Here is a 13,571-nt window from a genome sequence, read left to right as displayed (position 1 = left end):
AACAACAACAATGCTGCACTCTAGAGGTGCAAACTGTAAGAGCCTGAAAGATTTCAGTAAACCAAAGTGATTATCAGTTGGTGAAAAAGAGAGTATATATTTATTCAAAATTGCATGATGAGACTAGAAATCCATGGAGAAAATTCCCCAAAAATTGATTATTGCCCAGTCTGAAATTGTCCAGGAAGTACAAAAAGGGAAAGGAGGTCAAGAGAAGAACTACAACAGAGAGGATGGAGGAGGTAGTTTGCTTTTTAAATATAACACGCACTCACAAGTGCGCACGCACACACACACATACACACAAAGAAAAAAATAAGGAGAAATGAAGAATTCAGCAAAGAGTACGCTATACAATAAGCCAAACATTTTCAATTTCAAACCAATTGCAATGGTCAGAATGATAATTCCAGGGTTGAGGTTTAGCCTATGCGTCTGTCAGTTAATTGCTTGATGTGAGACTGCTCTATTGCTTGTAGCTCTACAAATCAAAAACCTTTAAAATGGATGGTTTTAGTCTGTTATTTTTCACATTTTTCTATAATTGTCCTTCAGCTACCCTAAGAAACATGTTAGCTTTGTTGGCATTCTTCACTGCAACAAATGGATAGTGCTAATGGAAAGCTAACAAGCTATCTGCATTCATTGGTTTCAACAGAGAAATGGTTTTTTTCTGTTTACCAGAAGTGCCGATGCAGACATTTCTGCACCAAAAGCTTGGCAAGTGCCAGGTGCTGTGACAAAATTTGTTGACCAAAGAAACATGTATTTACCCCAACAGTGTGTCTTCACCACAGTCTCACGTCAGGGAAGACAATAATAAAATCAAGCATTTTTTTGTGGATTGTTTTCCTATTGCTAGCTTTTTAAAAATGGTAAAAGAGTTTTAAAAACATTTCATGGGATAACAAAGAACAAAAGTTGCCTCGTTATCTCAAACCACAAGCGTCCATTGATTCCACTAGGAAGTTGTCAGGCTATACACTACCAGTCAAAAGTTTGGACACACTTGATTGAATGTACCATGTTTTTCATTATCTTAAAGCCATTTTGGCCTAAAGGCGTATGCTTAAATGCTTGAAATGTGTTTTTTAGACAAATATAAATACTGAAGTTGATGCCTACGTATGAATTTCTTTCCAAAGCCTTTGCCTTTCCATCAAGGCAAAGGGCGGCTACTTTAAAGAATCAAAAATATTCCTTGTGCAGTGGCAAAACAACAACACACACCAAGGACCAAAGGAGGACACACTGCCAGGGGAAGCACATTTTTCAGGGCTACAAATTTTGGCGCAACACCTGTTGGGATAACATGCTGAAAAATTGAAAATACCACGATTTCCCTTAAAATCACTGTATTGCTGTCTGAGCACAGTGTCAGAGCAGCCCGTTGGTGTGTGTGATCATGTGCCTGCGCAGGTTGCTGGGGTTGTTGAAGCTGGCGGTGCACTGAGAGCAGGTGTACGGCTTCTCCCCGGAGTGAGTCCTCAAGTGGATCTTCAGGCTGCCGTTCTGCGTGAAGCGCTTGCCGCACTGGGGGCAAACGTACGGCTTCTCCCCGGTGTGGATGCGCATGTGGATGCTCAGCGTGGTCTTGTTGACGAACGACTTGCCGCACAAGGCGCAGGGGACGGGCGACTCCCCGGTGTGGCTCGCCCGGTGCACGATCAGGTCTTCCCGGCTGAGGAAGCGCTCCCCGCAGAAGCTGCAGTCCAGGGATTTGCTGACGACGTGAGAGAAGATGGGGTTCTGCTGCTGGGGAAACTGGCCCATGTGGCTGGGGTGGCCCCCTTTACCATCGGCTCCCAGCTGGGTTTTTATCGCAGGGTTGAGCGACGTCGAAGCCATTTGGGTGGAATGGTTTCTTCCTTCCGGGTGGCCGTTTCTCGCCAGCCCCACGCCGTTATCCTGCATCCCTCTCATCGGCAGTCTCTCATTAGCGCCGCTGGTGAAACTCAGGAGACTGTCATGGGTGAGGGTGGGGTCGGGGGACAGGGAGCTGAGAGCCTGCAATTCAAAGGCAGTGAAGAGGGTGTCATGCTCCTCCAGAGGCCCCTCCCCTCGGCCGTGGACGCTCACGATTCGCAGCTCCTCATTGTCACTTGTCATGCAGGAGGAACCAGAGGCTTCTAAATTTGGAGTCCCTGTGGCGACACCACCCTGCGAGCTGTGGTTCCCAAAGTCATCCTGACCTGCTGCAAAGACAAACCATATAACAGCATCACAAATCACATTTAAGTCACATGAAGTCAGCTGTGTATGAGTCAATGTTGGCTTATTTGTATTTTGGAGGCAAACAGAACTCTAATCAGTGACTGACTGAGGAGCCGGGTTCAATAAACTGTCTCATTATTCTTATTAACAACGCCCGACTCACCTACTACAGTCCTGCATCCTCCAATGTCGTCTTCATCCTTGATCAGGATGACATCTGGGGTCTCCACTTCTGCACACTAACACATAAAGATAAGAGTATACATGCATGTACACACAAAACATTGCAATCACCTGTTATCCAACGTCTGTGCTGCACTTACCTCCTCTTTGGCAGCAGTGGAGGAAGTCTTGTTCTCCGATGGTATAGTGATAGAAGCAGCATCCCCGACAGTCTTATGGGCCGCAGGTGGCTTTACAGAAACTAGTAGTGAGCAAGTGACAGAATGTAACAGTCAGGATGATAGTGATAGATGAATAGCTGGGTACTTTCCCTACCTTCAAGTGCTTTCGGAAATCCCGATGGAAATAAAATGTTTTTAATAAATTACTACAATTACATGCCTAACATGGATACTTTCCTCTCCATTCTGCCACCACAGCACAAAGCAGCACTGTGCCCCTTGATTCATGATTACACATTAGCCACCAAGAAATCTGCTTTTGTTATGGTGTCCATTTTGTTACTTTTTCCGACCAAAAGCAATTGAACGCGTCACACGTTGTCTTTACAACTTCCCATCTCGGAAGTAGGAGCTTACGAGGGGCACTTGAAGGCAGCATACGACTACACTATTTGTAATGTGTCAATGGTAACTTGTTTGCTAATTGGCCTGATATGTGGGAGGGCGTTAGCTGTGTTTAGTTCAGTATTAACTTGTGTGCTGTGCTGTGCTGGAATTCAGCATTACCTAGAGATTTAGGCCGAGGTTTGGGGATACTCGCCCTGGCCAGGGAGAAACGACTCGCCGGCCGAGATGCGTTAGTCCTGGTTTGAAGCCTCAGGGTGAAGAGCTCACTCCTCATCACCTTCATCCTCATCCTCAGCGCTTCGTTTTCCTTCAGGCTCTGGGATATCTGCAGGCGCAGCGCTGCCGAGCTCTCTGAAAACAGTTGGCTGATTTCGGCAACCGCCGCTTTCGCCAGGACGTCCATGATGGACAGCAGCTGCGCCTCCAGGGTCAGGCTGCCCGGCGGCATGTTTGTTGACATGTTTTGGCGAGAATTATGCAGGGAAAAAAGCGCGACACCACCCAGGGGCTAGCTTACAAAAGGAGCTAACGTTACTGACTGTACACAATGGCCTTTCCGGTGACATGACGTCGATTACCGTAATTCCTAGAAAGTAGCATCGTGATTTCAGGGTTGATGTTTTCATGGTTTACGGCTTTTCACTTTGTTTCATTAGTAGCAACAATAATAAGAGGTACAAAAGAAGAAGAAGAGCAACAACAGCAAAACCAACACTGGCAATAGTGTTGGTAATAACAAGAATAAGAATAGCCTCAACATGGATTCTATTTATTCATTTTGAGGAAACAGAAGAGAATAGATTCTATCCTCTAAAATGTATCAAGTTTTCGTAGGCAAAGGTACAGACACCTGATAACCTGATAAAGTTATATTCTCCAGTGAGATTTACTTTAATACAAGGAGTTATTTTTTGATCCATGTGATCTTTTTAAAGTCAATTTTTTCAAAAGGTGGATATCTAACTTTTTGTAAGTCGCTTTGGGCAAAAGCGTCTGCTAAATGACGTCATGTAATGTAATATCTTAGTTTTGAATGAAAGTCTTCACAACCTGGGGAGCAGATTAATCTCTCTGACAAAAAAAAAATACCCTGACAAACCCACGAAACACAATGATTTACTTGTTACACAGGCATCCTTTTCATTCATCTTTTAATTATTCTCTATGAATACAGAACAAATGGAAGAACCAAACATTTCTATTTCATGTGCTTAAAGCAAACTTATACAACAACACAACAGTGAATGGAAAAATCACAGCATAGTAGATACACTTTCAAACTTTACAAATTGTAGTGCACACATGACAATCTGACTCTTTACACAGCCAGCATCTGAGTACAGTCAACCTAATGTGCCACACTCTTACACTGTGCCCATGATCCAACACTATAAGACTTACTCATTATAGTAGCTTATCAGCAACCTTTCCCTTTTGGTCTTTTCAGTCTTTTTTGTTTGCTGCCATTATCTCTCTAGGCCTCTGCTGTGACTGCCACTCCTCCGTCTCCATCTCCCTCCATCCCGGGGCTCCTCAGTGCCTCTTCCTCCTCCCCAGCTCCCTCTCTCTCCGCAGAATCCTCTCCCTCTCCCTCTCCCTCTCTCTCCTCCTGGCTATCTACCATCCCGTTCTCAACAGCCTCCTCTCCCTCCTCCTCCTCCTCTGTCGTTAGCTCCCCCGCCGCCTTCTCTCCTTTCTCTCCTCCCTCCTTTGCGGCCTTTTCTTGCTCCTCCTTCTCTTTATCCTTCCGTTCTTTCTCTATTTTGGAGAGGCTGTGGCAGAGGGACTGGACATAGGTGAACACGCACATGGGGTCCGGTTTGTCGCCCATCATGATCATATCAGACACCTCCAGTAGGGGGCAGCAGTCGGCCAGGGACCTGGGATAGACGGGGGTGAAAGTAGTGGAGGGACAGAAGAAAGAAATGAGGAAAGTTGAAGCCAGACATACCAGTGATAGATAACAATTAGTTAAATGCAGAAAGCCTGGGAAAGAATGAGATAGAGAGAGAGAGATAGAGAGGCAAGTGCTCCTTACTCTGCAGTTTTGAAGGCCAGGGCGAAGTTCTTCTCCCTCTCGTCTGAATTCAGGGAGCAGTAGTCGAAGGCATCGGGGAAGAAACGATGGATCAGGGCGCAGAACGCCATCCCATCACACCAGGATGACGAGAAGTTCTCTATGTTGACGCCCTGAGAGGTCAAGGTAAGAGAAGAAGAAGAAGATGTGAACTGTGGAAATACTAAGAGCAAATCTACACCTAGTTTCAAAGTCTCTGCTCCCAAATCTAGAGAACAAGTCTGGATAGGAATTGGATAGGAATTCTGTACTGATCTCACCTCATAGTTGCGAGTTTTGTTGCGGCACCACTGGAGCATCTTCTGCTTGATTGACGCCCCAGTGGCCACAGCCATAGATGACCTCTGAACTTTGAAGTTGCGGGGTATTGGTGTCCTAAAAATGTCACAATATTCCATAACTCCTCATGAAACCCCTATAGTACCAGATTCTATTTTCATTATATACACTAATATAATATAGTATAAACTGATGACTGATAAACTTGATGTACAGCATGTATTTTTTAATAACTTACTCAGGTGCACCTTGTTGGAACTTGGCAATAATGTCGTTTCTAGCGGACGCTCTAATAGAGCGGGCAGACATCCTCGGCCGGGACACAGCAAGAGGTGTAGAGGAGGAGGGATTTGCACCACTTTTTCTTTTTGTCTTCCCTTGCTTTTCTACCTCTTTACTCTTTCCTTTGTCTTTCCCCTCTCCACCCCCTTCTTTCGCTTGCTTTTTCTTGTTATCTGCCCCCTTGGCAGCTTTTGCATTCGCATCTTTCTCTTTCTCCTCTCCTTTTGTCTTCTCCTCTGTTTTACCCTTCTCTGTCTTTTCCCCTTTTCCCTCTTTGTCTTTATTGTCCTCCTTCATCTCCTCTCCTTCTTTCCCAGTCTCTCCACTCTTGACCTCTTCTACCTTGCCTTTCTCGTCTTCCTCCTTCTCTCCCTCCCCTTCTTTTTCTCCGTTCTCCTTCTTGGGATCCGCCATGTCGACATCAGTGGGTGCTTTGTCTTTATCTTTTCCAGCCTCTTCAGCATCGCCCTCATCATGCTTTGACACTGTCTGGGGCTTGTCTGTATCTCCAGTACTGGCCTCCTCTTCTCCCTGTTCTGGTACTGTGTCCCCTCTGGTCTCCTCCTCCCCCTCCACCCCCTCACCTGCCACCTTCTCCCCCACCGAGGGCTCTCCCTCTGGGGCTCCACTCTCCTCTGGCCCTGGCACCTCTGTCTGTAGGACAAGCAACATGAAATAGAGTTTAGTTATGCATTTTGTTTTGCTAATCAAATCTATCTGTAAATATGATCTGATAATGTGAAGAGGTTACAGTGCACATCAGCACATCTGCACACATTTCTGTACATATGTCATTCCATTTGGATTCCTGATAATGTGAACTGCTAACGATGCACACTTGCTTCTATGTTATGTTATGTTGTGTTATTTTGTTATACTTGTATTATCTTCAGTACTCTGTATATATTCAATAGTTAGACTGATATATCAAGATGATATTGGCCTTTTATTAAATATTGGATATTGGCCAGTCATGTCCTCCCTGACCACACAGTCACATAAAAACAGTCTGTAAAAGCTAAAATAAAATTAGATTTTCTTTGCAGACTTTATTAACTAATACATTTTTGTAAATGAATTCTTCATTTAAAGGCAGTAATGCATCCCAAAGTTTCCCCTACCACTGAATGGGCCACTAACCCTAATTCATTAGTCTGGGTTTCAATGGAGAGTTTTAGTGTCCCATGGTCTAAATGCTGTTTCAGGCTTTCCACTTTGCCACAAATCCTTATAATGTTTTGGCATGATAATGGTCAAATTGAAAGATATTGAAAAAATAGCAGCTATCAGCAGCTTCAATCCAAAATGATTGGTATCAATACCGGCCTTAAAGAACCTATATCAGTTAAACAACTTATCTATATCCTTCTCTCTGCTGCTCCAATGACCCTGTTGCCCTATGGGGATAATAAAGTTTCATCAAATCGAATCTAAACGTGTTCAAAGATACAAACAAATGAGATGAAATGAAACTTGTGACAATCCTGTTAAGAACACAACTTCTGTTTGAACCGTAAACTTATGTAAGACGCGCTAAAATTAGTGACCAGGCTTTCCTCCAGGGATAATATAGTGCTCTACTGCAGAGTGTAATGTGAGATTTAAAGCTCAGTCTGGGATTTGCTGAGTATCTCACTTATTTGGATCGGAGGCTATAGGACTTTCAGATGGAAAATGAGCCTTTTTGCAATTTTTAAGTCCCATCTTAAGTTATAATACAGATCTACTTCATTCCAGTCAAACAATGCAACATTAAGCAAAAAATGAAATCCTTTTGGCTCTCTAAATTTATCTATCACAAACTGTAGGTCCTTATATCATGAGTTCTATAAATTAATCTGAGGATGAAACAATGTCATCAGTCACATGCTTTTGGAGTGATAGCTGTTAGTTTGGAGCCTTTATTGAAATATATACACAAAATAGCATACTACATTTTCATCTCAATAACAGATTATTATAATTATGTTTATTAGTTAATGCTAGTGATTCTTGCCCATTTGGATTGTTTACCGGTGACTGTACTTGAGGAACAGTCACGCCAGGTCAGGCCTCGCAGCAGTGACTCATCAGTGGGAATAGTAGGGAACTCCACGTGTGTGTGTGTGTGTGTGTGTGTGTGTGTGTGTGTGTGTGTGCGTGCGTTCATAACTTGTGCGTCTGTATGTGTTACATTCTTCAGCCAGCCTCTAGAACAGGTGTAGCTCAGCTCATGCAGCCACAGCCGCGACTCCTGTCCTACTGTGTTCGCTCCAAACACAACACCTGCCATCGCCACAAATACTCTTACTGCCTATTCCTGGTACGGAAAATAACATCAGTCATTGTGGGTTTTTGCAAGTGTGAAAACCTTTACTCTGTAATTTAATGTTAATGCAAACACACACACACACACACACACACCTGGTTGTTGTTGTTGTCGTCAGTCTGATTGGTCGCCTCCATAGACCCAGAAAGCTCCTGGCTGGGCGATTCTCCGTCCATGATCCTCAGCAATGTCTTAAGTCTGTTTCTCCAACTGTCCACAGGATCAAAGGTTTAATAATCAGACTTCTTTTCAATTATGACACCCTCTTTTTTTAATAATAATGCACCATGGACCGCTTAAAGATCCCTTATGTTTTCTTTAGGAAGTTTTCATTCAGTTCAAGAGTCTGAAGCCCTATTCGACTCACCAGCTGCTTCTCACTACTAGAAGTTTGCCTCTCTCTCTCTCTATCTCTCTCTCTCTCTCTCTCTCTCTCTCTCTCTCTCTCTCTCTCTCTCTCTCTCTCTCTCTCTCTCTGTATCTCTGTCAGCGCTGCCTGGTGTCCGTGTGTGAGTGAGTGTGTGTGTTGGTTAGTGGGTACCCTCCCCGTCCACTTTGTGAGGATTCCTAACTACTTTATCTGACCTTTCGAACAACACAGAGTCCAGAAATAGAGCCACAGTGACACAGGCCCAGTCCAACAGGCCGGACAGCTGCGTCTGCTGTGGAAACCGTGGCTATACACATTATACACACACACACACACACACACACATGGGCAACGTGTGTGCGCAGTCCAACGAACATGCTTATGCTCACATACTACAGCGAGACACACACACACACACACACACAAAATCTCCCCCTCCCTTTATCTCTTACTATAGGCCAGCATTTCTTAAGATATTGGTTGGGACCCCTTAACTCTGAAGTCCGTCATCAAAACACCAAAGAGACTTTTCCATTAAATGTGAATGACAATAACACAATCACTGTTAACACACACACACACGCACACCTTGTAATGCCTTGACAGATTAAGGTAGTGGGAGGGGAGGAGAAAGGCCTTACCTTGAGTTCTGCCTTTAGACCTGAAACACTCTTCAGTCCTCTGGGGTCGATGTGTGTCCTCTCTCCCTCTCTCCCTCTCTCTGGCTCTCTCTCTCTCTCCTGTCTGTCTTCTTTTGATTGGCTTCTTCCCTCTGTTTCCCCTGGCTCTCAGTGCAATAAGTCACTACAACTTCACATCTCTTCTCTATCCCATTTGTCTTCCTCCTTCACTCTCCCCCTCTCTCATTTGTCTCTCACTATCTCTCTCTGTCTTTACTTTTACCTGTCTCTCTCTCTCTCGCTCTCTCTCTCTCTCCCCTCACAGTCCTGGGATAATATCCTAGAGTAGAGTGCCCAAATGGCTTGGATCCTATATAGCCTATATATATACACACACACACTGCTGATTTGAATACCCCAACTTCTTAACTTTGCCGCCCCGGCTAAAGAGTGTATCTACTCATTCAACGCAAAACAGATGGTTTTAAAAATAAATGGCTATCTTTATTCCCCCTCTCTTTCTCTCTCTCTCTCTCTCTCTCTCTCTCTCTCTCTCTCTTCCCTGTCATTATCTTCTCCTACTCCCCCCCTCTCTTCTCCTCCCTCCTCTCCCAAGTCTTGGGGGCTATAAATATGTCAGCGCCTTCTTGTGTGTCTCTCCCACTCCCACCCTCCCCGACCCAATCGCTGGAGCACATCTATCAGTCGACCACTCATCCCTATTAGAGAGCTTTCTTGAAAGGTGCGTCTGTTGCACGACTGTATTTATGATGCTAATAAATGAGAAAACAAATGAGAAGCTGAGAGGTCTAGGCTTGCTATTGAGAAGATACTAATGAATAGCATCAAATGTGTGCGTTGTTGGAGGCATGCGTTACTCTGTGTGTGTGTGTGTGTGTGTGTGTGTGTGTGTGTGTGTGTGTGTGTGTGTGTGTAAGGGCGGGGACAAATGATAACGTGGATAGGCCGCTGTGTGATTAGCTCTGTTGTTATTTTTGCCACCGTTCAGGGATCATCACACATTCTTGTCTTTATTTTGAGTGAAGTGCTCCATGCCATTGTGTGTTCCTCGCTAGGCTTATCTGAATGTGTGTGTGTGTGTGTGTGTGTGTGTGTATGTGTGTGTGTGTGTGTGTGTGTGTGTGTGTGTGTGTGTGTGTGTGTGTGTGTATGAGCACAGCAGAGTCTGTCTTGGAGGCCTTGCTTTAATATAATGTGTTGTGGTGAATTGTTCTTCCCTGTTGTTTCCTGCTCCAACCATTGGACCAGATGCATAAAACTGGCAGGTTCCTGGTCTGATGTCATAATTTTTTTAACATCTGTCCCACACAGCGAAGTGCGCATTCAGCAACTTTCCATGCCAGTTCAAACAGAGAGCAAATGCATCATAATTACATTATTTTTCATGTTCCTATGATCATTAACAATCATGCAGTAGCTTGCTTAAGGATGGATTTGTCTAACCAGTAGCCCACCCAAAGGAGAAAGCCACTGTTACTTGACCCTGACGTGATTTGAACACGCAACCTTCTGATCTGGAGTCAGACGCGCTACCGTTGCGCCACAGAGTCTACAGTTCCAGCCAGTTATGACACTGAAGAGGGATCATGAATTGTTGAAGGAGTGAAATGAGTGCTGAATCGCTTCAGTCTTTTAAATCTCTCCTTAAGACCCATTTCTATAAAATTGGTTTCCGTAGCAAGTCTTACATCTTTTATTTCTTTGTTCTTATTTATTATTGATTCATTTATTATTGATTATTATTTTCCTGTTTTCATGTGTTGTCATTTTTTGCCCCTCTGTAAAGACCTTTGTATATGTTTTTGAAAAGCTGCTACGCAAATAAAGTTCATTATTACAAAAGTACTGGATATTGCTCAACTTAGTTTGTACTATACTATACTATATTTTTCCTTTGCTGTTATTGTAAATATTTTGCTTGAATATTGTTACTTTATATTAGTGTTTTTATGTTTGCTATCTACTTTTCTTTTTACTATCTGTCAAGATGGTCCACAAGTAAGCATTTTATTGCAATGTTTGTACTATGCATATGAAAAATAACCTTGAACAATAAAAAAAAAAAAAACCTATCACTAGCAGCTGAACCCGTGATGGGAAACCCCAGAGGAGTTACAGTCCATCAGCTTAACCCCTCTGCTACAACAACAGGCACAGTTTGAAATAATATGAATCAGATAGATGATTGTTTGGAGTGTCATTTCTATTGATCAAAAGCAATTTACAGTGGGTATATTTCTACATGTAACTAATCCAATTAACTTTGAATAATTTAGAGCTCTGCATGGTCAGGCACCTGCCTACATTAGAGATCTACTGCAGCCCTATGTCACCAGCAGGTCTCTAAGGTCCTCTGATCAAGGTTTGCTGGTTGTTCCTTGATCTAGGCTAAAAACTAAAGGAGACTGTACTTTTGAGGTTGTGGCTCCTAAACTTTGGAACTCTCTCCCTCTGGACTTAAGATCTGTGGACACTGTGGACACCTTTAAAAAGCAGCTCAAGACCCATTTGTTTAGACTTGCCTTTGTGTAAGTTTCTATTTACTTTTGTTTTTATTGTATTTTTTTTTGTCTGTTTTTATTGTGTTTTATGTCTGTATGTATGTTTATGCTTTATTTCCTCAGTGAAGCACTTTGTGATGTCTCTGCTCTCGAAAGGTGCTATATAAATAAAGTTAATTACTTACTTACTTAATGCACAAAATTACAGCAACTCCGTCTATCTATCTATCTGCTGGCTCTGAAATCAGAGCCAGCAGATAGTTACAAGTTACAAGACAGGCATCCAGACAGGCCTAACATAGTTGTTTTTCAGACTTGAAGTTAGGACTGAACAATTAGTCTATCACTTGAAGTGGTTTTGCAGGATTGGCAGCAGCACTTTCACTACAAGGCCATGCAATACTGATGAATGGCCACACGGGGGCGCAAACAGACTATAAACAAACCAAGTGGTTGACAGAACAGCAACAACAACTGTGCCAAAGCCTTCCATGAATTAAACAACCAATACCTTCTTTTTCTTTACCTTTCTTTTTTGTACATGCATGCACCTTGCGGGAGCGCGCACGCCACTGTCCCAGTCATACGTTTAGGTATTACAAGCCAACGAAAGGGGAAACTATCTCACATTTTAATGATGTGTGAGGAGAATTGCTCTTTTAGAATGTTAATTCATCACGTGAATGGATAGCGTGTGATTTAGTACTACGTGATTTAGGACATACTTAGTCAGTATTTTACAGTGCCATGTCCTTGGGGCTAGTGATTTAGACTGTAGGCTATATGCTCTCATATAAGCCTACACGCTAGGCTACTGTTGTTATCATTATTATTATTATACAGTATGTTATGAGGTGCAGATCAAAAGCAAAGGAAATACATCCATAATAACCTACATTATGAGTAACTTACACAAAGTATGAATTGTAAAACGTGTTAACTGTTGGCTATAGAAGAAATACAATGCACAAGTCTCACAATAAAATGGAATAAAAATGAATATTTATTAGTCGCTATCAAGTGCATACTTATAAAAGGTATGTTTTTAAAAAAGACTTCAATGAGTGGAAGGCTTCTGCTGGTTTAATATGTAAAGGTAGACTGTTGCAAAATGTGGGGGCCCTGATAGTGAAAGCTCTATTACCTTTGTGGCAGAAAGGGCAAAGGCCTCTGGGCAGACAAGATACTGGGCCAGGCCAAGGCCAAGGACCACATGCATGAAATTCAATCTGTCAGCCAAAAGTAGTCCAAACGGTTTGCAATGTATTGTTGCTGAGGGTGTGCTGTATGCTACTGTGAGATACAATTTCAAACAGTCAGGTGTTCACCCTCCAACACCCCTGGACTATTTGCTCATGAATATGCTGGTTTGGATTCTTGCTGTGTTGATCTGGTTAGAGCTGTTCAATTTATGGAAGTGGAAAGGACAGTCTGTTCTAAGGAGTAAGGTAGGCCAACAGTACAAATCTGCTTTCAGGTTGTAGTTAAGGTTTGGTTCATTTGTAGATGGCATTTCTCCAGTTCTTTGGGTACAAAAAGGAGCAAAAACCACCATTCTACATGTTTTGATAGATTTAAATGTAGGCTAAAGGTATGCATTTTGCAGCAAAAGCAACTTTGATCTGAACTGTGGAATCTGTGTAAGGGGGTGTTTCATTAGTTTCACCCTCTGTGATTGTTCCTTTCTTTCTCACTTTGTGAGGGAATCCAATGCATGACTGAACCCAAGCGGGTGTTGGTTTGCACATTGCAATCCTGGTTGATCTCTCATTGCTTGTGTAGTATTAGAGCTGAGTGGATTTTGTACATTCACAAATGTGCAAAAGTAGTGATCTCACACTTTACACACGGCAAACCTCACTGTAACATAACCATCAGATATGTTGTCTTGCCCCGGGTGTTTCATCTCCCTGTGTAGTTTGGTGAAAATCAAGGGTTCAACTTCAATGTAAGTTAATGTACTTTTCCCCTCAATCTTCCATTCTACTGTTTTTTCTTAATTTACTGGTTGGAGAGTAAATTGAATCAAAGTCATAAAATGATTGCTCTTATGCCTTCATCATTTAGAGTATAGACAGACATTTTCATGTCCAGAGGTAGTGGCAGTCCGCCTGTCTTTGGGTCTACATGCAGGTCTATCCCTGCTG

At 42.9% G+C, this 13,571-nt stretch overlaps 2 protein-coding genes and 1 non-coding gene across 3 annotated transcripts; all 3 read right to left on the bottom strand.

Moving 5' to 3' along the window:
• Nucleotides 1-109: 109 nt before the first annotated feature.
• LOC139925820 (uncharacterized) lies at nucleotides 110-3,431 on the bottom strand. The gene is made up of 4 exons (XM_078289231.1): nucleotides 3,126-3,431; nucleotides 2,538-2,638; nucleotides 2,378-2,453; nucleotides 110-2,195 (listed from the first exon to the last, which is right to left on the bottom strand). The coding sequence occupies exons 1-4, from the start codon at nucleotides 3,424-3,426 to the stop codon at nucleotides 1,378-1,380; spliced, it is 1,296 nt and encodes a 431-aa protein (XP_078145357.1). The 5' UTR covers nucleotides 3,427-3,431; the 3' UTR covers nucleotides 110-1,377.
• A 715-nt stretch (nucleotides 3,432-4,146) lies between these two features.
• smtnl1 (smoothelin-like 1) lies at nucleotides 4,147-8,981 on the bottom strand. Its single transcript, XM_071916803.2, has 6 exons — nucleotides 8,924-8,981; nucleotides 8,008-8,122; nucleotides 5,561-6,258; nucleotides 5,304-5,418; nucleotides 5,005-5,156; nucleotides 4,147-4,846 (listed from the first exon to the last, which is right to left on the bottom strand). The coding sequence occupies exons 2-6, from the start codon at nucleotides 8,086-8,088 to the stop codon at nucleotides 4,441-4,443; spliced, it is 1,452 nt and encodes a 483-aa protein (XP_071772904.2). The 5' UTR covers nucleotides 8,089-8,122; nucleotides 8,924-8,981; the 3' UTR covers nucleotides 4,147-4,440.
• A 1,420-nt stretch (nucleotides 8,982-10,401) lies between these two features.
• On the bottom strand, nucleotides 10,402-10,473 carry trnaw-cca (transfer RNA tryptophan (anticodon CCA)). Its single transcript has one exon. It is a non-coding gene; the product is annotated as a tRNA-Trp (tRNA).
• Between the last annotated feature and the right edge of the window lie 3,098 nt (nucleotides 10,474-13,571).

The sequence above is a fragment of the Centroberyx gerrardi genome, chromosome 16, assembly GCF_048128805.1.
Source record: "Centroberyx gerrardi isolate f3 chromosome 16, fCenGer3.hap1.cur.20231027, whole genome shotgun sequence".
NCBI lineage: Eukaryota > Metazoa > Chordata > Actinopteri > Beryciformes > Berycidae > Centroberyx > Centroberyx gerrardi.
This window is presented reverse-complemented; position numbering and strand designations above follow the sequence as displayed.

Coding starts and splice junctions, on each gene's coding strand:
- LOC139925820 (XM_078289231.1), bottom strand. CDS start 3,426: ATGTCAACAAACATGCCGCCGGGCAGCCTGACCCTGGAGGCGCAGCTG. Junction 2,454..2,537: donor CCACTGCTGCCAAAGAGGAG/GTAAGTGCAGCA, acceptor TTTATGTGTTAG/TGTGCAGAAGTGGAGACCCC. Junction 2,196..2,377: donor AGGATGCAGGACTGTAGTAG/GTGAGTCGGGCG, acceptor TTGTCTTTGCAG/CAGGTCAGGATGACTTTGGG.
- smtnl1 (XM_071916803.2), bottom strand. CDS start 8,088: ATGGACGGAGAATCGCCCAGCCAGGAGCTTTCTGGGTCTATGGAGGCG. Junction 5,419..5,560: donor TTCCAACAAGGTGCACCTGA/GTAAGTTATTAA, acceptor TGACATTTTTAG/GACACCAATACCCCGCAACT. Junction 5,157..5,303: donor ACAAAACTCGCAACTATGAG/GTGAGATCAGTA, acceptor TTGACCTCTCAG/GGCGTCAACATAGAGAACTT.